Source organism: Salvelinus sp. IW2-2015, linkage group LG26 (genome assembly GCF_002910315.2).
Source record: "Salvelinus sp. IW2-2015 linkage group LG26, ASM291031v2, whole genome shotgun sequence".
In the NCBI taxonomy this organism is placed as follows: domain Eukaryota; kingdom Metazoa; phylum Chordata; class Actinopteri; order Salmoniformes; family Salmonidae; genus Salvelinus; species Salvelinus sp. IW2-2015.
The window spans coordinates 24,909,319-24,936,712 of record NC_036866.1 but is presented as its reverse complement, the minus strand read 5'-3'; the positions used below and the strand labels follow the sequence as shown (position 1 = coordinate 24,936,712).

The 27,394-nt window shown below is 41.4% G+C and overlaps 1 protein-coding gene and 1 long non-coding RNA gene across 2 annotated transcripts in view; one reads left to right on the top strand and one right to left on the bottom strand.

Moving 5' to 3' along the window:
- LOC111952892 (uncharacterized) overlaps positions 1 to 5,591 on the top strand; it is a 16,891-nt gene extending 11,300 nt beyond the window's left edge. Inside the window, exon 3 of the long non-coding RNA XR_002875782.2 lies at positions 4,141 to 5,591. This is a non-coding gene — a long non-coding RNA (uncharacterized lncRNA). The remainder of the gene's footprint in view (positions 1 to 4,140) is intronic.
- LOC111952891 (transmembrane protein 266) overlaps positions 1 to 27,394 on the bottom strand; it is a 90,115-nt gene that overhangs the window by 53,397 nt on the left and 9,324 nt on the right. The window contains exon 3 of the mRNA XM_023971886.2: positions 12,596 to 12,790. Within this exon, the coding sequence (XP_023827654.1) occupies positions 12,596 to 12,790 (195 nt within the window). The remainder of the gene's footprint in view (positions 1 to 12,595; positions 12,791 to 27,394) is intronic.

Here is a 27,394-nt window from a genome sequence, read left to right as displayed (position 1 = left end):
ATGACCTGGAGCGCCTCCATGCTCTGGACACTACGCTGACAGACACAGCAAACCTTTTTGCCACAGCTCGCATTGATGTGCCATCCTGGATGAACTGCACTACCTGAGCCACTTGTGTGGGTTGTAGACTCCGTCTCATGCTACCACTAGAGTGAGAGCACCGCCAGCATTCAAAAGTGACCAAAACATCAGCCAGGCTTGTGGCGGTCTACAATTTTTTTCTGAGGTCTTGGCTGATTTCTTTTGATTTTACCATGATGTGAAGCAAAGAGGCACTGAGTTTGAAGGTAGGCCTTGAAATACATCCACAGGTACACCTCCAATTGACTCAAATGATGTCAATTAGCCGATCAGAAGCTTCTAAAGCCATGACATCATTTTCTGGAATTTTCCAAGCTGTTTAAATGCACAGTCAACTTAGTGTATGTAAACTTCTGACCCACTGGAATGTGATACAGTGAATTATAAGTGAAATAATCTGTCAACAAATGTTGGAAAAATTACTTGTGTCATGCACAAAGTAGATGTCCTAATCGACTTGACAAAACTATAGTTTGTTAACAAGAAATTTGTGGAGTGGTTGAAAAACAAGTTTTAATGACTCCAACATAAGTGTATGTAAACTTCCAACTTCAACTGTATATAGTTATCCAGATTCGGTGTTAAAGAGGAGTTACCAAATTAAATAAGGCCTGGCCATTTTTGTTTGTTTTTGCCATATGGTTTACCACACACACACACACACACACACACACACACAATTTACCGGTTATGAATATGCGTTAGTGGTGTTGATACTGTGGGATTTATTTTGGATGGGTTTTGTTTTCAATTCAGTTTTAAATTGGGTACGCAGAAGGATGAAAATGCTTTGAAAGGTGTTTCAATGGTTTCGGAAGGTCAGGGAAAGAAAAGGGAGAGGAAATATTTGAATGGTGAGGCCTGATTCATCTCACTAGAAATGACAGGAAGAGGTGGGATTTAATTATAAAATGAATATCAAACACCAGTCTCTAATAAGAGTGGGACCATGACTGTTGTAGTTCTAAGTTGATTCGTTATTCAATTTGGTTTATATTTTATTCAACATGTTGTTTTGAATCATGTGTTCGAAGGGGAAAATTACCAGTTTCCTGGGGTCCTGGTCTTTGGGTAAATCTACAAATGTACTTTGTCAGTCTGCATATAGAAGGAAAGATATATGTTAAGAAGGGATGACAGTTACTCCAAATGGAGTGTGATATGTAAATTGCTGATTTTATATATCGTTAATTTTTTCCCGATACAAATTGAACCAGATTGGGATTAATGGAGTGTGGGATTTCTGCGATAGGTTAGGGTGATACTTTCTGATCTGGTAATCTTCCAGAGATCGCCAGTAAAACAAGATAGTATAAACTGATTTTGAAAATGGTTTTAGTAGTACAGTATGTTGTTTATGCTCTTTGCACATTGTCATAGAGATAATGTTAAGAAAAGGTTACCGAATAATTTGTCATATAGTCAATGCTTGTCTGGATTTCCTGAAACAGAAATTAATTGAACTAAACTGTTCTGATCTTAGTTTTTTTGAATTATCATGGAAGGTGAAGTCAGATCGTGTCTTAATGCAAGGTAGGAATTAATTTGACCACAAACAGTGTGTGTGAACCTCAAAACCCTCCCTAACCGCTGAAGAAAGAGCGACAAAGGCATGCAATACGACAGTGACTTTAAACACTTCTATTGAGTCCGAGCCATAAACCGGGGTAGGAGTGCTGAGCGAGCGTGTGGGTGAGCGTGAAGAGAGAACGGTTCAGGTGAGAGACTCGTGTATGTGGAAGATTCGGATGTGTCTATTTGGAAATTTAAATTGGGACATTATCAAGGGCATCAAATGGGACAGGCAAGAGTTACATGTGCTGTTGGGAAGATGAACTGTAAACGATATCTGAAAAAGACACGCTGGAATGATAAGTGCCAGGAGAAAGACAGGGGGGTCTGCACACTGCAAACAATATAGACTACGGATGCATTGTGATACTGATCTTTCATTACCAGGCCACTTGCAACAGGAAAACAGGGACAAAGGGGCTGTAATGAGAAGAGTTATTACAGCAATAAAGGTTCCATTTACAAATGTACATTCTAACCAGGAATGAGATGTGCTCAGTTAAGAAGCTGGAATTCCAGTCATAGACTCAAAGTAAGCACTAAGGACTGTCATTCTGAATTTGGGTTGGATACTTTATTAAAATGTTGTAGTTAAGATTTGGATACAGCGAGGGATAGTTGCTTTTAAACGGTAAGGGGTGACGGCCCTGCTCAAATTTATTAGGCTGAGGGACGCTCCAGAAACCTTATTTCTAAGTGTCCTCCGACAGGGAGGTTGTTAGAGAACTCACTGGATGATAGCTTGGGTTAACCATTAAGTTTTTTTGTTCTCTTTTGTTTAACCATGTAATCAGAATTGTGGTTTAAGCCCCATCAATGAGTGATGTGAAGTTATTAAACATGTTTTTTCTCTCTTTCCTTTTCAAGTCAATATGTATATTAGGTTCTGTGGAGCAGCAGAGTTATCAATGTTCCAGAGGATGGATTGATGTATATTGACTAATTGATTTGAGAATGTTGTATGTTTATAACTAAAGAAGTGCATTAGGAGGAGTAGTGACTAGTGTGTAATGGGTTAGATGGAATGATATATGTGCAAATGTATCTGTAGCAGGAGGAGGTGTTTGAGACARAATGTTTACATAGGGCTGTTAAGTGGGATGGAACGGGACTGCAGTAAAGATCTGTGGGGGCTCATAAATTAAGGTCGTGCTGATAGAGGAGTATAATGYCCAGAGACTGTATATTGTTACAGGAGACAGCTCATAGGAGAGGAAGGACAGCTAACTSTGCACAATATAGGGAGTTAATGAAGTTAAATTGAACATTACACATACCCAGATCATGGTGAGAGTAGAAGAGATAGTGGTGGCATTTCAGACACTATGGTAAACTTTCAAGAAACCTGTGACTCAGAGTTTTGTTAGGTTGGATATTCTTCCAACTCATTAATCTCTTTCCCATTTTCTAACAGCCAGCGAACATTTGACAGATTTACATGCAGGAGTTATTCTCACGGCAGTCGCTGTAGGGACCGTAACTGAAGGAGACTATAGGCATGGGCCATGCTAGTAGTAGCAGGGGTTACTTTAGTAGCATTGTTGGGGAATCAGTTTGAGGACTCCTGCCACATGGCTTGGTAGCTGGTAACTGGGAGACCAATTGGAGTAAGGGGGGCTGTTATTCAAATGTAACAAATTAGTGATCTTGCCATAAGAGGAGGGTCTATGTTGTCAGGAAATTACCCATGCGTTGCATTGTGTATCATGTGAAAGCATAGATAACCAAGGAAGCGGGCTGAATTCTGGAGATTGAGTGTACATCAAGATACACCAGGCGGTGGGTATTGGGACAGCGTTGGCCTGGTCCACACACAGTACTCTTACATCACCTGCAGCGGTAAAGATCATCATGTCTCTCCTCGGTGGGTGCATAGTTCTCACGAGAAGTGAGGTCCAGCGGCATAATGGGTGCGCTTGAAGACACCATGACAGAGGAAGCGGAACTAAAAAGAGAGACTAGATTCCACTGTAGACATGCAGATGGGTTTGGTCTAGGAGCTACTTTAACATCATAGTTGGGTTGGGTTAGCTGCTTTATTGGTTAATGCATCATATGAAAGAGGATAGATGTTGGTGTAATTGTACTCTAAATATTTTGAAGGCATTGATGTGAAAGCATATACAGTGCTGAGTTACCTCAAGAGGATGTATAGTTGATTAGGGATACGCACTTGCCTACCAGGTGACGTGCCTATCAAGTGGCAATGAATGGAGATGCGGAACAAAGTGAAAATGACATGGCTTGGGAACACCTCTCGGAACCTGGGGCCAGAAAGGGGAAGACTGGGCGAAAGCATGAGGAGGCTTTTTAGGGCCTTCATTTTTGTAGGGTCTAGCAGGAAAGTATCCTGGAGGCATAGAGTCAGGTGAAGAGAGAGTGGGGATTGTCATGGTCTCAGACTTTGGTTTTCATGCATATATAATGATGCATAGCTTATCACATTGTTAATACTGTTATGTTTTGTGCTTATCGTTGCTTTGCAAGTCTTATGCTATCACTCTCTTAGAAACCAGAAGGAGAAAGTGGAGCAACTAAAAGCAGCTCAGCTGAAGTGAAGGAGGGTCACCAGCTTCAGCTCGAATGTCGTGTGATGAGAGATRGAAATACGATTGTGTATGGTGTGATCATAGAACAAAGGCCATAAGTTTCAGAGTTTGAAAACCTTACGAGAAGAAGGCAAAAACCTGAACCAGGACCAGAGGTTCCCCGTCCGGTGGTCCCAGGGGACCAGGTCTGCATCTGTGTGTTCTGGAGGAGGTGGAGCAGGCCAAGGCGAGAGGGTCCCTACAAGGTGGTCCTAGCAACACGAACAGCCATCCAGGTGGAAGGAAGCACCATCTGGTACCATCTAAACCACTGCACCAAAGCACCAAGGGTGAGCGAACGACCATTGAGCCTGAAGGGAACGGAAAGGAAAAGATGCTGATACTCCAGGCAGGAGTCCGGAGGGAACAGAAGGAGAGGATGCTAATACACCAGGCAGGAGCCTGGAGGAAACAGAAGAAGAGGACCACGGCGCAACTCCCAATAGTCAACAGATACACTCGCCTGAAGATCCAGGGATGGGGAGGAGGGACATGCCTGTTACTCCTGATGACATACCTACTCTGGCAGATATCCGTGACAAAGGCGAGGGGGGACGGCGAAACAACGACAGGAGAATGGGAAGGAGACTTCCCTACCATCGACTTCTCTGCCCTCACATGGTCCTCCTAACAGACAGTGGAAACCAGGACAGATGAAGAGCGGTAGAACGGCCTTGACTGCAACAGCGCCAAACCTAGAAGAAATTGTAAAAACACCTCCCACTAGTACACCAACTAAGACAATGGTAAAACCACAAGAAAGTGGGTTGCGACAGAAAATCTGGACCTCTGTTACCAACTGGGGTAGCCAAAATGAAGAAACTACCCCAGAATCAAAAAATTGACTCAATATTAAAAGTATATAACCATATACTCAATGTAACAGTTGCTGAATGATAAATKATGTTAGACCTTCTGAATATCTGTTCGCCTAGACATGTATGTGACATAGGGTTTTCCAGTTACAAGAGTCCATGTACCTTGCCCTTGATTCTTTAACAGGTTTTTTCACTTATGACCAAACAGTTTGTGAGGGAGATCAATAAGGTTATGTGTCATATTGAGAACGAGAGAGCTTTTTATGTCTCTATTTTGGTTTGGTCAGGGTGTGATTTGGGTGGGCATTCTATGTTCATTTTCTATGTTTTGTATTTCTTTGTTTGGCTGGGTGTGGTTCTCAATCAGAGGCAGTTKTCTATCGTTGTCTCTGATTGAGAACCATACTTAGGTAGCTTTTTCCCACATGTTTTTTGTGGGTAGTTTTCTGTTTGTGTCTTCACCAGACAGAACTGTTTCGTGTTACATTTTGTCTCAGTTTTCAGTTTCTTTAATAAATAATATTGAACACTTCCCACGCTGCGCTTTGGTCCACACCTTCAACAGAYGGTCGTTACACATGCTTTTACACTATGTTAAAGGACAATTGGCTTGAGGGATCTTTTACTTCTTTCTAGCTATATGTGAAAGGAGATGTTTGGTCCTGACTCCCCAGTATGAATGAGAAAATGAAGCAAAGGTTGATAAGGTTTAAGGGAGGCAGATTGTCTCCTTAGCAACATAGAAGGTGCTTCCCACTTCACTTGTACTGCAACAAACTTTAAGGTTTGGGACTTATTAAGCCCCAGAGGGATATATTGGGAATTTTCCAGTACATGTGTGACATCTTAGAGTAAAATAAGTGCACTCTATATGTGTGTCTAGGTCATTAGACACCATTAGACATGCACCTGTCTGGGGAGTGGACATGTCTGTTTATTTTTGTACCATTGCTATGGCCTATTATTTATTGTTGCTATGGATACGCCTATTGAGAATTTTCTAGTACATGTGTGCCCATTATACATTTTGAAGTAGTCAGCAGGATAAGTGCACTCTGTGTCTAGGTCATTAGGCACCATTAGACATGCACCTGTCTTGAGAGTGGGAATGTCTGTTTATTTTTGTACCATTGCTATGGCCTAATGTTTCTATGCCCTAATGTGAAACCGAACTAAAATTWGTGCAAGGCAAAAAGATAATGATGGCTAAATGCCAGAGGSGATGAATCATTAATATAAAGAGGAGTTACTATGTGTGACGTAAGGATGAAACCTGTATAAAAAGTGTGCGCCAAGGCTGGAAAGGGAGTTATGAACCAGCTCGGCTTATATTACGTTGTAATAAACTCACAGGATCTGGTATTTGAGAAATATTATTGATTGAATATTTCCACGACATGGTATGTACGTASGGTCACTGTGGGGACAACGTCATCGATACACTTATTGATGAAGCCAATGACAGATGTGGTGTACTCCTCAATGCCATTGGAGGAATCCCAGAACATATTTCAGTCTGTGCTAGCAAAACAGTCCTGTAGCTTAGCATATGTTTCATCTGACMATGTTTTTATTGATCTAGTCACTGGTGCTTCCTGCTTTAATTTTTGCTTGTAAGCAGGAATCAGGAGGATGGAATTATGGCCAGATTTGCCAAATGGAGGGCGAGGGAGCATTGTATGCGTCTCTGTGTGGAGTATAGGTGGTCCAGAGTTAATTTCCCTCTGGTTGCATATTTAACATGCTGATAGAAATTTGTTAAAACTGATTTAAGTTTCCCTGTATTAAAGTCCACGGCTACTTGGAGCGCCGCCTCTGGGTGAGTGCTTACTTGTTTGCTTATGGCGGAATACAGCTCATTCAATGCTATCTTAGTGCCAACCTCTGACTGAGGTGTTTGTAAACAGCTATGAAGAATACAGATAACTCTCTCGGTAGGTAGTGTGGTCTACAGCTTATGATATACTCAACCTCAGGCGAGCAATACCTCAAGACTTCCTTAGATATAGTGCACCAGCTGTTATTTACAAAAATACATAGTCCGCCGCCCCTTGTCTTACCAGCCACTGTTATATCCTTCCGGTACACCGTATAAGCAGCCAGATGTATGTTGATATTGTCGTCGTTCAGCCATGACTCCGTGAAGCATAAGATGTTACAGTTTTTAATGTCCCGTTGCTAGTTTAATCTTCCCTGTAACTCGTCAATTTTATTGTCCAAAGATTGCACGTTTGCTAGCAGAATTGAGGGAAGTGGGGGTTGATTCGATCGCCTTCAAATTCTCAGAAGGTAGCCCACTCTCCGGCCTCTCTTTCTCCGCCTCCTCTTCACGCAGATCACGGGGGTCGGGGCCTGTTCCAGAGGGATCCGTATATCCTCTCCCTCGGTGAGTGGTCAGTAATCGCAGTCCTGATGTCTAGAAGTTATTTTCGGTCATAAGAGACGGTAGCGGCAACATTATGTACAAAATGAGTAAAAACAAAATTGTTACAAACGCAGATAAAAAAACACAATCGGTTGGGGACATGTAAAATGTTTGCCTTCTGCTCCAACGCCATCTTACAAGCGTTCAAAAGTTTAGGGTCATGTAGAAATGTCCTTATTTTTGAAAGAAAAGCAAATTTCTTGTCCATTAAAATAACATAARATTTTATCAGAAATACAGTGTAGACAATGTTGTAAATGACTATTGTAGCTGGACACAGCTAATATTTTATGGAATATCTACATAGGTGTACAGAGGCCCATTATCAGCAACCATCACTCCTGTGTTCCAATGGCACGTTGTGTTAGCTAATCCAAGTTTTGCATTATAAAATGCTAATTGATCATTAGAAAACCCTTTTGCAATTATGTTAGCACAGCTGGAAACTGTTGTTCTGATTAAAGAAACAATAAAACTGGCCTTTAGACTAGTTGAGTATCTGGAGCATCAGCAAAATGGCAGAAACAAAGAACTTCTGAAAATCATYAGTCTATTTTTGTTCTGAGAAATGTCTAAGCTATTCTATGCGAGAAATTGCCAAGAAACTGAAGATCTCGTACAATGCTGTGTATTACTCCCTTCGCAGAACAGCGCAAATCGTCTCTAACCAGACTAGAAAGAGGAGTGGGAGGCCCCGATGCACAACTGAGCAAGAGGACAAGTACATTAGATTGTTTAGTTTGAGAAACAGACGCCTCACAAGTCCGCAACTGGCAGCTTCATTAAATTGTACCCATAAAACACCAGTCTCAACGTCAGTGATGAAGCAACTCCGGGATGCTGGCCTTCTTTTGAACGGCAGTGTATATTATTTTCTCCCCAATTTCATGGTGTCCACAGCCCAAATTATGGAATTTCTTGTGGAAGTATGGGTGTTGCATCACTCCAATAGAGTTTCAGAGGAGCACTGAAGCTGTTCTGGCGGCTCGTGGTGGCCCATCGCCCTATTAAGACACTTTATGTTGGTGTTTCCTTTATTTAGAAACTGCCATGCAGTATTGAGAGAGTCTACCAGAACAAATAACTTATTTTGTTCAAAACTCCTAATCYCCAAAATGGGAGAACTAAACAATATTTATATTCTGGAGGATGTGGAAATGGTCCATGGACACTTAAGGGACAGTTATGACAAGTGTGTTCCATTTGTGATCTCATGAAGGACAGGAAACACACAACTATCTCTTAAAGTGTACATTTCCCAGCTGTCAGGTTTGCATCTAAATATTGTGAAACGTATGTGATTAAACATGAAACTATTTGTGAAAAGATGTGATGCTAACCTTCTAAATGAGAGTATAGGTTTTCATATAAAGTTAACCAAATCAATGGCCACGCCCACGTGAGCATAGACATTACGTCGGCGTCATGGACTGCCCTTTCTCTGAAGTGTATAAAACCCACTCCTGAAGAAATTCACACCAGACTAGAAAACATTCAACCTTCACTGATCCGAAAGAAGTTAATTMATGTTTACATAATTAGTTTTAAACCTAGAGAATTGATTTGATAAAATAACAGTCTTCACATTTAATGATAGTCACAGACACGACAGAGGCAAGCCCACATTCGGCAAATGGAGCCATTTCCCACTAATCTTTGGCGGGCAGCTTTGTTAATTAATGGGAGTATGGGAGCAGGCAGGGTGAAGGTCCCTCCTCTCTCTCCTACAGTCACTGCGACAGGTTGACCCAGATGAACCATCTGTCATTGCWGCAACGCATCACACTTCACACATTGGCCCCGTTGAGATCAGTGGCATATGCTGCTGTTCCTGCTGCTGTTGGTGGATTGGGGCTGGAGGCTGGTCTGGCAGATGATATACCGAGTGAGGGCTGTGGGCCCTGGGTTGGCAGCTCAGAGAGGATCCCTGGCCCCTGGCACAGCTCTTGAGAGGCCTGGAGGTTCTCTGGAGGGACCTGGACTCAACTAAGTCTGGATCTGAAGGGTCAACCCACAAGGAAGGTCACTAGGAGGACGTCACTCTAATTCACCTTAATGCTGCAGCTTCACATCTTGACCAATAGATCACACTATACATAGCCCGGTTACACTCATAAACTGTTAAAGTGTGTAAGAAAGTGTTTGAAACAACCCTTTTTACAATATGTCTTATAACCAATGAAAGGCTTGGATGTCTTTCTATGCTCCAATTAAGGTTGAAATGCCACAACCCTGTGACGATGCTGGCGGATTTTCAGAAGCTGAACGTCATAACATGACAAAAGCATATGACAGGTCAATCAGAAGGGGTGAATAARGTGATAAGAGTGGAAAGCAACACGCCACATCACCGTAGTCTCTAGCATGTTCTGGGCAAGAAGGTAGCTCCATGAAGAAGTCTATTAAAAAATCTAGAGCTCATCACTGCTCTGAATCTGCTAGTCCTGCATGTGCCCCCTGATGTCCGCAAGAACATCCACCTCCTACATAATCGCCCACGTCTGCTGATAGAGATCCATGTGCAGCAGCTCGCTACAATGCAAAACCTACCACATGCACTATAAGACTCTCTTCTGTTTCACAGCTATACAGAGCACAACAAAGGGAAGTCCTCTTTTAAGCCTTCCCACTGGGCAAAAACTAAATCAACATTGCTTCCATGTCATTTCAACCCCCCAAAAATCGATGTGATGACGTTAAATCTACTTGGAAAACGGATGGTAAACCCAGGGCTGATGGTAAACCCATTCAGCTAAGCAACCGACGTTATAGTATGCTATTGATTACTTGATGAAAGACCCATATATGAAGACCCATATTTAGTCATGTAGACCAATTACAGTCTGTTTGTGTCAGCTTTAAAACAACGTTTATTTATTCTCTGGAATGTCTGTCAGGTCTGGTTTAGTAGAACTAAGAAGCTAATCTGATATGGACATCTAAGAACAAAAATGAGGCAGCATCAGGAAAACAATAATCCAATGTGACTTTGAACGTTACATAATCAGTTACGGTGTTCATGCCAAATATTGACCATGACATAAGGGTCTACATTTAGAGAAAGCACTTCATTATACATTGGAGAGCTTGCTTATAAATGTATTAAGACAAGGTTGAGAGGATGTTAAGGAACATAATGTGCGTAAGGGTAGGGATAACAATTCTTTATAAATAATCAGAATGTACACTCAGTTAGTCATTAGGGCGTCTGACTATTTCAATGAGTCTAATGAATGACAATGTGCAATACCAACTTAGCTCTGTCATTCCTCTAATGCTACAGACATAACTCACAGAGTAAAGATATGGCTGCATATTTCTCTGTTTTCACGAATGCTTCCAACGGATGGAAACATGAGCCCACAGTGAAACTCCGATGACGAGTAGGCCTTGGAATGCCTGTGGTTTGGAAATCTGGAATTCCAATCTAAAAAGTTGAATGAACATGCCATATCTCCAGCTTCACTGGCACCACCGCCTATTCTGATTATTATGATGGCACTACAGGGCTAAATAATATTTCCCAGGCTTGGAGGGAAATATCATTCCAATTAAGAAATTCATTCCAATCCCTTTCATCAAAACAAATAGCTAYTTAGCCAGAGACTTTAYCAGAAAAGTCAGACTTCTAAAATCCCTTAGAGATGCACCTTAGCATCCCATGACTTTTCCACATCGCTGTGTGCTTTCTCATGGTGTGACAGAGTTTCACATGGACACGTTCTCCTGAGAGTGCCCAAAGTGATGCCAGCGCTGCCAGCTCCTGCACTCTGTGGCGTGGGACTGGGGACCATCTGTCCCCCCTTGGTTCCCACAGAGCCCTGGGCCGGACTAGGTCCCAGCCGGGTGTGGTGATGTCAGCTGACAGAGCAGGCATTGAATGACGTGGCGGGCGGATGCTCTAATTAAGCTCATGGCGTTTGTCTACTTTCTCTGCACAGACGAGAGCACCCAACGGCCTGTGAGTCACGCATCCTGAGAGGACTGGCAGAATAAGAGGGGGTATGTCCTGTACACACTCAGCTTGCAGCGCAGTGATAGGGCCATGTGAGAAACACCCAACCAGGACGAGCAGGGCCTATGGGCAGAGACAACACACYCAACAACACAGCCACCAGCGCCTGACATTTCAGGAACAATGTGACGCTAACAACACTGTTTGTTTTGAGCCAAAAGTGCACGTTGAAGGGAGGAATCTTTTTATAACAGAGAAATTATGTCACTGAGACATATAGTGTAGGCTCACTGGCATGTCAGTTAATACCTTGACAATGCAAGGATGACACTGAAGTATTCACAGACACATACTGTATCCTCAAACTATCCTACACCACAATGAAAGGTGAATGTGAGTGATTCAATGGCATGTCAGGTATCATTATGATGAGCTGAACTAGCATGTCATGGTAGGTTATGGATTGTGCTTAGTTCTATGTCAGTTATTGTAATTGTACAATCATCAAAAACACAGGGGAAATGTTTTAGGTACAATCTCTGTAATAGCATCCTTTTGGTTGAACATTTCATGGCAAACAAATGCCTATTGAATAATTAGGCACCAATTCAGATGCCTGGAATGACACATTTTCAGTCAAGAAACATTGCTTGTTTTAGATGGTGACATTTTCTTTATTCTATTTTTGCTTTACCACTAGGCTACAGCAGCATGTATAACATATTCCTAGCATGCCTAAGCAAATGTTCTGCACCCTCTATCTCTGTACAAGATCCTCACACTCAAGTCTCTCCTCTAATCTATCTAATGTATGCAATGCATCGTAGTGCATACTGTGGCTACAGAGTTTGACTACAGGGTTCTGGGRGCCCCCATAGTAATATGTGTAGTATAGCAGGAAATTAGCTTTAAAACAGCACATTTTTCTCTTTGACCCAAGGAAAAATGTGAAGGTTAGCTGTCTTTCCAGTTACGTATCTATGGCTGTGTAAGAATGATCTCACCTGAGAAAGAAGCCATAGAACAAAGATTAATATACAGTATGATTGCATTATACACAAAAATGGACTGATCATAGCTTGGACTAATCCAGGTCCAGGCTGATGGTTAGGCCTACACAGATACACAGAGGGGACGGGTCTCTGTGTCCACCTACCCCTCTCTGTTGTCCTCTTCGTCCAGGTTGGAGATGAGCTGGGAACCGGCCAGGGAGATGTCCAGTACGGCCAGAGGCAGGTCTCTGTAAGCAAAGCTGCCTAGCTGGACCGGATTTTGACACTGGTTGTCCTCCTCCACCTGCTGGGAGATCACCTCCAGCTCTGAGGCTCTGGCCTGGGCCTGGGGAAGGGCCCTGGAGGACACAACGTACGTAACACCATGGACACTCTGTTAGTAGTAGTGGAGGGCCCAGGACTCACACATTCAACTAAACAAATGAATCTTCTCTCACAATCTAATGGTAACGTACTTCAGAGTTTGGTCTTTCACTGATCAACAAAATAGTTACAAAAGGCAAGGGACAATATCTATTAGAACCCATTTTTCAGAGATACAGGTATGTAGGGACAATAATACATTACAGCCTACATAATGGAAACAGACGATGGGTTACACAAACTGTACTTCATCAAAGGGTGAATCCACAACAATGGTATTTTCTCTTAAGAAGAGCTTGACCTGAATAAGCAAGTGAGATAGTGAAACCTGATTATCTAAATGTAAATGTCAGCATATTGCTATACACTACAGCAGTGGTTCCCCAACTTTTTATAGCCYCGTACCCCTTCAAACATTCAACCTCCAGCTGCGTTTTCCTCTAGCACCAGGGTCATTGAACTCTCAAATTTTGTTTTTTGCCATCATTGTAAGCCTGTCACACATACACAATTCGAAACATTTATTAAACATAAGAATGAGTGTGAGTTTGTCACAACCCGGCTCGTGGGAAGTAACAAAGAGCTCTTATAGGACCAGGGTACAAATAATAATATAATAATAATCAATCATTTTGCTCTTTATTTAGCCATCTTACATATAGTTGTTCATCAAAAAATGTGAATAACTCACCACAGGTTCATGAGAAGGGTGTGCTTGAAAGGATGCACATAACTCTGCAATGTTGGGTTGTATTGGAGAGAGTCTCAGTCTTAAATCATTTTCCGCACACAGTCTGTGCCTCTGTATTTAGTTTTCATGCTCGTGAGGGCCGAGAATCGACTCTCGCATAGGTACGTGAGTGCAGCCCTGTCCATAAATCTGGCAGTGGCTTCTGATTAAATTAAATTTTCACAGAACCGCTTGTTGCAATTTCACTCAGGCTCTCTTGTTCAGATATCAGTAAGTGGACTGAAGGCAGGGCATGAAAGGGATAACGAATCCAGTTGTTTGTGTCGTCTGTTTCGGGAAAGTACCTGCGCAATTGTGCACCCAGCTCACTCAGGTGCTTCGCTATATCACATTTGACATTGTCCGTAAGCTTGAGTTCATTTGCACACAAAAAATCATACAATGATGGAAAGACCTGTGTGTTGTCCTTGTTAATGCAGACAGCTCAAACTTCTTAATCATAGCCTCAGTTTCGTCCCGCACATTAAATATAGTTGCGGAGAGTCCCTGTAATCCTAGATTCAGATCATTCAGGCGAGAAAAAACATCACCCAGATAGGTCAGTCGTGTGAGAATCTYGTCATCATGCAAGCGGTCAGACAAGTGAAAATGATGGTCAGTAAAGAAAACTTTAAGCTCGTCTCTCAATTTAAAAAAAAGTGACAATACTTTGCCCCTTGATAACCATGTTGTAAAAGCGTTACATGGTCGCTGCCCATATCATTGCATAATGCAGAAAATACACGATAGTTCAGGGRCCTTGCTTTAACAAAGTTAACCATTTTCACTGTCACGATCGACAAAGGGAGAGAAAGCGGACCAAGGCRCAGCGTGTGAAAAATACATCTTCTCTTTATTTAGAAGATGAACCAACRAAGCAAAACAACAAATCGAAGACCGTGAAGCTATAACCGACTAAATGCAAAACATGCAATCTTGACACAGACCTAGACCTAGACACAGACTTAGACAATGACCCAACAAAAACATGATGCCTATGGCTGCCTAAAATATGGCTCCCAATCAGAGACAAATGAACGACATCTGTCTCTGATTGAGAACCACTCAGGCAACCATAGACATACCTAGAAACATTCACTCAACCATAGACATACCTAGAAACATTCACACAACACAAACCCATACACTAAACCCAACACCCCCTTTTCCATATAACCACCCGAAACGAGACAAAACACAAACATTCCCCATGTCACACCCTGACCTAACTAAAATAATAAAGAAAACAAAGATAACTAAGGCCAGGGTGTGACATTCACTGTGGTGTCCAAAATGTATTTCAAGCTGTCAGGCATTCCCTTGGCAGCAAGAGCCTCTCGGTGGATGCTGCAGTGTACCCAAGTGTCGTCGGGAGCAACTGCTTGCACGCGCGTTACCACTCCACTATGTCTCCATCTCATGGCTTTTTCCATCAGTACAGATACCAACACATCTTGACCACTAAAGTTCATTTGATGTCACAAAGTTATCCAGTACTTTAAAAATATCCTCTCATGTTGTCCTGGTTTCCAGTGGTTTACAGAAGAGGATGTCTTCCTTAATTGACCCCCCATAAACGTAACGGATATATACCAGGAGCTGTGCCAGGCCCGCCACGTCTGTTGACTCATCCAGCTGTAACGCATATAATTACCTGGCTTGAATGTTAAGCAGTAATTGTTTCAAAACATCTCCTGCCATGTCACTGATGCGTCGGAAAACAGTGTTGTTTGATGAAGCCATTGTCTGTATAGTTTTTTTGGCCTTTTGTCCCAGCCATATCCGCGGCAGCAGGAAGAATTAAGTCCTCCACAATAGTATGGGGCCACTTGGTAGCTCACCATATAAGATGCTTCTAGCCCCTTCTTATTAATGGTATCTTTTGCTTTTACACATGTCTTACCACTCGAAAGTCGTCTTTATTCTCGCTCAAAAAACTCCTGTGGCTTATTTTTCAAATTGTCATGTTTTGCTTCTAAATGTTTGCGCAAGAGTGAAAGTTTCCCGCGAGAGAGTAACGGTTAATGTGATTGGATGTTAATTATTTGATTAGACTACCTGTATTTGACAATGTGTTGTTATTTCGCTGAACACTAGATGGTTTAATTTTATTTTTGGCAGTGAAACGAGGCAACTCAGGCGAGAAAAAAAACGCACCCAAATGTATAGCCCCATTGGAAAATATAAATGTACTGTTTGAAAATGTGAAGAAGAAAAAAATATATAAAACATTTATTTGTACTTTTTAATGTGAATCACATTTTTATTTGGCGTACCCCCCAGTTTGGGAATACCTGCACTACAGTATAACAAAGTACCTATTCACATTGTATAACTTGTGTGATAGACTGACATAACCTGACCAGGTGAATCCAGGTCATGTCACCTGTTAAATCCACTTCAACCAGTGTAGATGAAGGGGAGGAGACAGGTTAAAGAAAGATTTTTAAGCCTTGAGACAATTGATACATGGATTGCGTATGTGTGTCATTCAGAGGGTGAAAGAGCAAGACAAAATATTTAAGTGCCATTAAATTGGGTATGGTAGTAGGTGCCAGGTGCACCGGTTTGAGTGTGTCAAGAACTGCAACGCTGCTTGGTTTTTCACGCTCAACAGTTTCCTGTGTGTAACAAGAATGGTCCACCACCCTCAGGACATCCAGCCAACTTGACAACTGTGAGACGCATTGGGGTCAACATGTGCCAGCATCCCTGTGGAATGCTTTCGACACCTTGCAGTCCATGCCCCGACTAATTGAGGCTGTTTTGAGAGCAAAAGAGGGGGCAACTCAATATTAGGAAGGTGTTCCTAATGTTTTGTACACTCAGTGAATATGAAAGAGACAACAGAAAAATAACATTTATAACATTTATAACTGCCTTGGTTTTCCTTGATTAGTGAGATCTGAGAGATTTGAAACACATTTACTTTCTGGAATCGTAATACTACTTTTACAAACTAACTGGAATGGGTTTTGTGAGAACATGAAATGGCAGTACTTTTCTGTTTGACAGAAATATGCATTTGCTTGTAGGGACAGCAATCTAATTTTCTCTTATTTATTTTTCCACACTAAAACCCGAGTGTGAGTAGGACCCTGATCCCCTCTCCAGCTCAGCCAGTAAAAKATGAGGTTAAACCAAGAACAGAAGACTCTGCCCAGCGCAGCCCATTTGAAGACATCAATAACCTCAGCGCTTAACAAGGAAGGAGGGCATTGATTACAAGCCAGAGAGAACAAAACACATTGTGCCTGTAGATAGTTGGGGACTAACAGCCTGGTGATATGTGGAGGTTAAATAGTGGACCACACTTTGTCAGCATCAGATCAGTGTGTGCAGACAGACAAAGAGACAGACAGAAAAACAGACAGACACACCTCCCTGTGAAATGTTAATGTAGTCAGCCCTGGAAAGGAAAACATCCCCTGCTCTCCACTGACCTATGACTATCTCTACCTAACATACTGTACATGCTTACTTCAAAGGTTGCTTTCTTATCTGCATAGGTACCCACAATAATTTCAAACACAGTGTCTGAAAAGGTGGTATAATAGTACTGCTAGAAATACATTATTGTACATCTTTGTATTTCAGTGAGTTCACTCTACACAGCAGCCCCCCCCCCCCGTCCCCCCCCCCCGTCTGTGATATAATGCTGTAACTTACACGTGGCCACTGGATGTGGTTGGCTCAGGGAAGAATGCCCCCACACGCCTCACTTGCTCAACAATAGCCAGTGCATTCCAACATTATTTGTACACTTGGCACCTCTTCTTGCTAGCCGCAACAAGGATGCTAATCAGTCATGACAGACACAAACTGTTCACTGAATCAAAATCACATTTCCAAACAATCATAGACGAGGCCAGGGTCCATTATGTACAGAGACAGTAGCCGCTTCAGTGGCTTGTTGCCATCCTGGGGAGGGGGTGGCTGGCTGCACATTGGAATACTACTCCATTCCATCAGGCAGGCAAGGCAAGGGAAGCCAGCGCGCCAAAGGCTGGAAATCTTTTCAAAGGCATGCAATATTAGCAAACTCCACAAGGAAGGTTAAAGGTTAACATAGGGCACTCAATGCTGAGGGAGATCTGCTGCTCACAGTCACACCATGTGAATAGCACTGTACACAGGGACCAGATAACCTTAGTTTAAGAACAAAGTACAATGCATATGTATGTATCCCGTGACAGATATAATGTAGGTAATACAGGAACAAATATTATACATGTACTTTTTGCAACTTTCGTCAAATTGTACTTCCAATTCAAATTAAATTTGGACATTCTGTATTTTCTGTAATGGTTTTAATAGTTGCTTTGTCTTTTTGAGTCTTACCCTCTCCTTCTGGAATGTAATCACTGCCAAGGATTGACTCCCCCAGAATAAAAGGCATCCATGGCTCTGCCCCCAGTATTTCTACACCGCTGGGCCATAAATCCCCACATGATGACCAATAGAAATATAAAAATAAATACCCTGCTGAGACTTTAAGCTTCCAGGTTCAACTCATTCCCTCTGAAGGAGGACATTTTAATAAAGCTTGTCAAGACAAAAAGGTCAAGCACAAAGATTTTGAAAATATGAAAGGTTCAGAGTATGGATTCAGAGTAGGGATGATAAATTACACAAATGCATTAGCTAATTTAATGATTAATATAGTTGATTACAATTGTGTCTCATGTCAGAATCTGGAGCAATTACAACTATTTACTCTAGAAACAAAAGGACTTATACTATACTGACTTACAGTGTAGTATAACCATGAAGGGACTTGCCTTATAATGTTGATCAAATATGAAAAATTACATTAAATTAAAACTTTTAGAACACCTACTCATTCAAGGGGTTTTCTTTATTTTTACTATTTTCTACATTGTAGAATAATAGTGAAGACATAAACTATGGAATCATGTAGTAACCAAAAAAGGGTTAAACAAATCAAAATATATTGTATAATTGAGATTCTTCAAATAGCCACCCTTTGCCTTGATGACAACTTTGCACAATTTTGGCATTCTCTCAACCAGCTTCACCTGGAATGCTTTTCCAACAGTCTTGAAGGAGTTCCCAGATATGCTGAGCACTTGTTGGCTGCTTTTCCTTCACTCTGCGGTCCAACTCAACCCAAACCATCTCAATTGGGTTGAGGCCGGGGTACTGTGGATGCCAGGTCATCTGATGCAGCACTACATCACTCTCCTTCTAGGTAAAATAGCCCTTACACAGCCTGGAGGTGTGTTGGGTCATTGTCCTGTTGAAAAACAAAATGATAGTCCCACTAAATCCAAACCAGATGGGATGGCGTATCGCAGCAGAATGCTGTGGTAGCCATGCTGGTTAAGTGTGCCTTGAATTTAAAAAAATCACAGACAGTGTCACCAGCACAGCACCCCCACACCATAACACCTCCTCCTCAATGCTTTACGGTGGGAACTACCATGCAAAGATAATCACAAAGACACGGCGGTTGGAACCAATAATCTCACATTTGGATTTCCACCGGTCTAATGTCCATTGCTCGTGTTTTTTGGCCCAAGCAAGTCTCTTCTTCTTATTGATGTCCTTTAGTAGTGGTTTCTTCGCAGCAATTCAACCATGAATGCCTGATTCACACAGTCTCCTCTGAACAGTTGATGTTGAGATGTGTCTGTTACTTGAACTCTGTGAAGCATTTATTTGGTAACTCTAATGAACTTACCCTCTGCAGCAGAGGTAACTCTGGGTCTTCCATTCCTGTGGCGGTCCTCATGAGAGCCAGTTTCATCACAGCTTGATGGTTTATGCGACTGCACTTGAAGAAACTTTCAAAGTTCTTGAAATGTTCCGTATTGATTGACCGGTTACTACATGATTCAATATGTGTTTTATAATACTTTTGATGTCTTCACTATTATTCTACAATGTAGAAAATAGTAAAAATATAAATAAAACTTGAATGAGTAGGTGTTCTAAAACGTTTGACTGGTAGTGTATATTACAAGAAAGTAAACCAAAGACAAGATTAAATAAACTATGAGGGGAATAAATAGGTACCCTCAAAACCATTCYTTGTCCTCTGTATAGGACCTTCCTATTGGGAACAGATAGTTAGTTCAGTAGACTGCAGTCTGCTGTAGGAGAGGTGCTCAACGTGCATCCATCCTCATCCTCTCAAATACTGAAAGCTCAACAGAATATAAAACTTCATTAAATCTATCACTGAATAATACTGAATTACACTACCGTTCAAAAGTTTGGGGTCACTTAGAAATGTCCTTGTTTTTGAAAGAAAAGCAATTTTTTTTGTACATTAAAATAACATCAAATTGATCAGAAATACAGTGTAGACATTGTTAATGTTGTAAATGACTATTGTAGTTGGAAACGGCAGATTTTTTTATGGAATATCTACGTAGGTGTACAGAGGCCCATTATCAGCAACCATCACTCCTGTGTTCCAATGGCACGTTGTGTTAGCTAATCCAAGTCTATTATTTTAAAAGGCTAATTGATCATTAGAAAACCCTTTTGCAATTATGTTAGCACAGCTGACAACTGTTGTTCTGATTAAAGAAGCAATAAAACTGTCCTTCTTTAGAGTAGTTGAGTATCTAGAGCATCAGCATTTGTGGGTTCGATTACAGGCTCACAATGGCCAGAAACAAAGCACTTTCTTCTGAAACTCGTTATTCTATTCTTGTTCTGAAACGCATGGAATGAAGGCAATTCCATGCGAGAAATTGTCAAGAAACTGAAGATCTGAAGTACAATGTTGTGTACTCCTCCCTTCACAGAACAGCGCAAACTGGCCCTAACCAGAATAGAAAGAGGAGTGTGAGGCCCCGGTGCACAAGTATATTAGAGTGTCTAGTTTTAGAAACAGACACCTCACAAGTTCTCAACTGGCAGCTTCATTAAATAGTACCCGCAAAACACCAGTCTCAACGCCAACAGTGAAGAGTCGACTCCGGAATGCTGGCCTTTTAGGCAGAGTTCAATTTCATGTCGAAATACACACTCTGCACACCAAAAAGATACAGCTATTCATTTGGAAGCACTAATGAAATGCAGACTAATGCAATCTTGTGTAAGAAAGGGGTGAATCAAAACTGCAATCCTAATTGAAAGTGTTTTAAAATAGGAATAGTGTAATTATACAGTGTTATTTTGTTCAGAATATTCACCAAATTCTAATTCTACCTATTGTCTGCACTCAATATAACTGCCCAATGACCTCCTCTGACATTCCTCTTCTGAACAAAYACTTTCTCATGAACCACATTTTGTGAATAAACCAATAACTCCCATTTGCTCATACAGTATTATGATTATTTTCGTGCTCTCACTGTAAAATGAAGCCATCCATTTCAGTCACTTCATAGGATTACAAAGTTCTGCTTCAGCATTGCGTCATGTTATGTAGAGGGCATCCGTATCATTGTCATTCTGAACGCTCACCACCACACTGTTTCTGCTGTCTACAACCCTGTCACACTCTCACCCAATAAGCATGTAAGCCTGGTTGCTTGTTCCTCAATGCAAAGAAATTCAGTGCTCTGATACCATCAGGAAAGCCGGACCAACGTGCCAAATCATTGACTTGAATACAAGCCGGACCAACGTGCCAAGTCATTGACTTGAATACAAGCCGGACCAACGTGACAAATCATTGACTTAAATACAAGCCGGACCAACGTGCCAAGTCATTGACTTGAATACAAGCCGGACCAACGTGCCAAATCATTGATTGAATACAAGCCGGACCAACGTGCCAAATCATTGACCTGAATACAAGCCGGACCAACGTGCCAAAATATTGATCTGAATACAAGCCTGACCAACGTGCCAAATCATTGACCTGAATACAAGCCGGACCAACGTGCCAAATCATTGACTTGAATACAAGCCAAAGTTTCAACCACCGCCCCTGACTCCATTGATGCGGGCCGTTGATATGCCAGCGTATTTGTCAAATCTGAAATTTTAGGTCATCACTAAAGTAATGAAAAATCTATATGCTCGTCTTTGCCTTACATGTGTGTGTGGGGGGGGGGGGCATTTTCCCCATCTTCATCCTGAATATTATGAGCGTTAACAAACAGACAGAGGACGTTTGTGATATTGATTGAGCATGCTATCTCAAAGAGATTGATTTCATTATAAGGGTAAATATGATAAAGCTAATTCCTCCTGTACCATCCCATGGACAGCTCTACCAGCAGACGTGTGTATAGAGAGATGAGAAGATGTGTGTGTGCAGGGATAGGGATATAATGTCGGGCTCAGCAAAAGCATCAGTCAGACCTCCACTGCCAGCTTCTTCACAGAGCAGTCAAGCAACAAGCTTTCACCTTGACAGTATACAACAGTACAGTCAATAGTGAGCAATTGTATTAATAATAATAATCATTATAGCCGTGCATTGGTTGAAACTCAAGGTTAAATTCAAATCTCCCTACCATCATATCTAAGTCAATATGACACCAATGTCGATAAAAATTGATAACTCAACTTTATCGGAGGTACACAATACACTCCACGCCTCTCATCATGATCTTTCCGGCCTTTTACCACTGTAATGGATTTTTGACAGGGTTGTTAGCATTAGGGTCGTCAGATAATTGTTTGAGCAAACCTAGCTCAAATTCTAGATGTTGGATTAAGGGGATACCTATCAGTTGTACAACTAAATGCATTCAACTGAAATGTGTCTTCCCTCTGAATCAGAGAGGTGGGGGGGCTGCCATAATCGATATCCACGACTTCGGGGCCGGGGACTGCCTTGCTCAGGGGCAGAACGACAGATTTTTACCTCGGGGATTCGATCCCAATGCTCTAACCACTAGGCTACCTGCCATCCCAAAACGAGGCTACAACATCCATAAGGTGACCATTAGACTTAGATCCATTTTGACTTAACAAGTTTGTGGCTGCAATAGTTTTGATTAAATTCACAATTTATCACATACACATTTCAACGATGTGCTACCTTTTTTATAGCATTTCTGATCTTTTCGGCTGAATCTCAGGGTTCTAAATCTGTCGAGCAACTCGGTTGCTGCGCAACAGTAGCAGCTAGCTAGTAGCTAGCTAGTTAAAACCAGTTGGATGAGAAGCAAAAGGAAAGTAGCTAGCTAGCTAGGTATATTTTGCTATGGAAGATTTTTCATACGGTTGAAGACAGTCATCTGTGTAAACTGCTGACCTGGACATTTGCATGTAATCAGAGTATAAACAAATAAGCTAGYGAATGTCCTTGGCTGCTATTATAGCCAGTTACTTTTCCGCAGCAACCAGTCATCCGGGTCACGGCACCAATGTAACAGTTTAACTTTAGTACGTCCCCTCGCCCCGACACGGGCGCGAACCAGGGACCTTCTGCACACATCAACAACAGTCACCCACCAAGCATCGTTACCCATCGCTCCACAAAGGCYGCGGCCCTTGCAGAGCAAGGGGAACCACTACTTCAAGGTCTCAAAGCGAGTGACGTAACCGATTGAAACGCTATTAGCGCGCACCACCGCTAACTAGCTAGCCATTTCAAATCCGTTACACTGACTGATCAACACAGTGTGAAGTTACTTTTCAATGTGTTCCCGAAAACCTGAAGTCGCCATCCATAAGTAAAAAGTAGCAGGGGTGTGGGTTGCACATGCAACATCCAGGTAAAACATCAGAATAATTCCTTGCTTGTGTGACCTGTGCGCAGTCAAAAGAAAAAGCGTTGCTTGCTAACTTGGTTATCTATGTGATAAAATGAAACTGTTTTCAACACAAACTGTTTTAGGCAAAACATTGTTTACCAAGCAAGAGAAATAAACGTTCAATCAGTACTGAGTGAATGAACAGCAAAAACATTTTGGAACGAAAGCAAGCTGTCATCAAATGACTGTCAATTTAAATAGAGCGTTTAAGTTGAAGCATCTATAACAGGGTTCGTAGCTTAACAGTTAGCGTCACCGACCTGGGTTATGAAGTTCCTGAGTTTGCCTACCGGAGGGGATATTTTGACCATTCTCTTTCGTGTATAGTTTTTGACACCCCCCTCCCTTTTGCGACACACACACATGCACRCACGGTGTGTGCTTCTTTTCATTTATTAGGTGTCTCTTAAAAGAGCCCTTTGAGTTTGTTCGGCAGGGAGTGGCAAGGGACAGGGAGTGGAGAGACCAGGGCCTGGTTTCCTGATAGTGATGAAACTTAGGCTTACGAGTGTTTTAAAGATGTATCTTTCTTACAACGGMCGAAAATGTAACATGCGTTTCCTAGAGAGAACGGTCGCTAAGTGTGTTGTTATAGCATGTGTTGATACTGATAGAATACAAAGGAAGTGTTGCTCTCGGATCAGCTACCTCCATTCAAATCTTTCCTTAACATTAGAATTATTTCACAATACTGATGACGGATCAGCTCCTAGAGTGATATTACCACCCAAGGCTGCAGATATTGAGGCGGTTATTCAAATTCGTACCCAACAAAAATGCACTAAATCCCTGATTTGGCACATCATTGTGCACATGTTAGGCTACACATCATGAGAGAAAAGAAGAAACCCGCACACTGCTCTTGATAGTATCACTGCTCTTTAATAAGCTTATGTATCGGCCTCAAGACCTTCGTCAGAGCTTTGCCGATACGTAAGCTTATTAAAGAACGGTGATACTRTCAAGAGCAGTGTGCGGGTTTCTTCATTTTATTCAACTGGTAYCACACACCTGCAAAAAAGATAGATCTGATTTGCGAGTGCATTTTGAGGCTACACATCATGAAATATGTTGAGACAAATTACAGACAAGTAGCAAAATATAACTCAATTGATTGAACATGAAAGGTATTTCAATATGATTGAAATCAGCCTATAGCTTACTGTTTATATTTTAATGCAATCATATTGGTTTTCATTTCAAGCATCTTTTTATACTGTCACGCMCTGATCTGTTTCACCTGTTCCTGTGATTGTCTCCACCCCCTCCAGGTGTCGCTTATTTTCCCCAGTGTATTTATCCCTGTGTGCCAGTTCGTCTTGTATGTTTAGTCAAGTCAAACAGTGTGTTTTTTCCCATACTCCTTTTTGCTATAATTTTTTTCTAGTCCTCCAGGTTTTGACCCTTGCCTGTTTCTGGACTCTGTACCCGCCTGCCTGAMYATTCTGCCTGCCTTGACCACGAGCTTGCCTGCCACTCTGTACCTCCTGGACTCTGATCTGGTTTTGACCTTTTTTGCCTGTCCACGACCATTCTCTTGCCTACCCCTTTGGATTATTAAACATTGTAAGACTCCAACCATCTGCCTCCTGTGTCTGCATCTGGGTCTTGCCTTGTGCCTTGATATATACGTTGCGTGTTTGTATCAATTGCAAAGACATAAGGCAACTTTGTATTTGTAGCCAACTTTGTCTGAAGTTATTGCAGTCACAGAGAGACGGATAAACCATGTGATTATATGTTTAGCGGAGATCTGTGTATAAAGTGACACGGGAGGGCAAAAAAGCATCTAWCGACGCACTTATCTGTTCTACGAGTGGTCTGAGGCAGCTGTTAGATTACGAGCGCTTTCAATTGCAATTTTAATAATGGTTTTGTGAAACAGCTCTGAGATTTAACGATGCTACTACGGTGAGAATCTGTGAAGGCCCACATGGAAGTATGTGATTACGAGCAGCAGTAGTTCATGGTTTGGGGTTTTCGTCATTGATTATTTGGATGAATCAAGATTGGGCGAAGGCGGTGCTTRAAATGGTGTGGTGATTTTCAAAACATGTGCGGAGTATAAATGGTTTCCACTAGATTCCACAGCCACAAAGTTTAAAAAAAGGCTGTAATGTAAAAATGTATTAAAACAAAAACTTGCTATTTGGCCATGTCAAACACTGATGAAATTAGGTGAAGGGAGGTGTTTRGCCGAGAGTTTCCGTTTGCGAGGGAGCAGACTTCGCTTCATTTCTTTGCACAAAGGTAAATGGCTTCACCCCCCCAGAAGTAAAACAGGAAATGACAAACTTATGCGAGAGAATTTTCCTTCTGGGAAACTGAGAATTCTACTACTCAGCTGTTCATCAAGACCTTGAATAGTAGAATCAGCTGTCAGAAGTCGGCTTGAACAAGAAATCGTGCATAACCATGTAGCTCTTCAAGAGCAATTGTGACCATCCTGGAATTGTATGTATAAATGTTATATCTGATGAATGTACGTTTGATTGTACATTTTTATATTTTGTAATAACATATTTTTTTTTACAGGTAATGTAGTACTAGGCCTTCTTTCAGTAAACTTTAAAGTACATTTTCAGGTAAATAGTTAATGGGTACATGTTGATTATTTGTGTACTTTCCAGGGATTTCTTGATTGTCTTGTTAAAAGAGATAAGAGGAAAACATGTCCAGTTTACTCAATATTTGTCATTACTGTGTACTTTAACTTGACTTTTATTGCTGTGTTTTGCCGTATTATAATGTTGTATGATCACCTTCTGATGTAAAAACAATGGAAATTAAAAACAAAAACAATGTTTTAAGTGAGAAGTAGGCATTTGTATGAAGTCGAAAAGAAAAGAAATTCAAATGAGCACCACAATGGGTACTTCAACTATGCTCTGCCAATGATTTCCAGCACAAAGCTTTGACCTACTACAGTAGCTATGTTGGTCTATTGTACTTCCAACAATATGTAAGCAGGCTGCTTAGGATTCAAATCTTCGCAAACAGCCTAATTCATACTCTTCAGAGGGATAAAGGACTTTACATTGTCCTGCTAATAAAATTATCTGTCTATATATATATATATAATCAATTTATTTGAAAAGTATTCAGACCCCTTGACTTTTTCCACATTTTGTTACATTACAGCCTTGTTCTAAAATGTATCAAATACATTKYCCTCATCAGTCTACACACAATACCCCATAATGATAAAGCGAAAACAGCTTTTTAGAAATGTATTAATAATAAAAAATATTATTTACATAAGTATTCAGACCCTTTGCTATGAGAGTCGATCATTCATCCTTGAGATGTTTCTACAACTTAATTGGAGTCCACCTGTGGTAAATTCAATTGATTTGACATGATTTGAAAGGCTCACACCTGTGTATACAGTGCCTTACAAAAGTATTCACACCCCTTGGCATTGTTAYTATTTTGTTGCATTACAATCTGTAATTGAAATAGATTTTTATAAAATGTAATGGACATACACAAAAAAGTCMAAATTGGTGAAGTGAAATGAAAAAAATAACTCAAAACTAAATAAGATCTGGTGCAACCAATTACCTCCAGAAGTCACATAATTAGTTAAATAAAGTCCACCTGTGTGCAATCTAAGTGTCACATGATCTGTCACATGATCTCAGTAGATATACACCTGTTCTGAAAGGCCACAGAGTCTGCAACACCACTAAGCAAGGGGCACCACCAAGCAAGCGGCACCATGAAGACCAAGGAGCTCTCCAAACAGGTCAGGGACAAAGTTGTGGAGAAGTACAGATCAGGGATGGGTAATAAAAAAATATCAGAAACTTTGAACATCCCACGGAGCACCATTAAATCCATTATWAAAAAATGTAAAGAATATGGCACCACAGCAAACCTGCCAAGAGAGGGCTGCCCACCAAAACTCACGGAGGGCATTAATCAGAGAGGCAACAAAGAGACCAAAGATAACCCTGAAGGAGCTGCAAAGCTCCGCAGCGGAGATTGGAGTATCTCTCCATAGGACCACTTTAAGCTGTACACTCCACAGAGTTGGGCTTTACGAAAGAGTGGCCAGAAACAAGCCATTGCTTAAGAAAAAAATAAGCAAACACATTTGGTGTTCGCCAAAAGGCATGTGGGAGACTCCCCAAACATATGGAAGAAGGTACTCT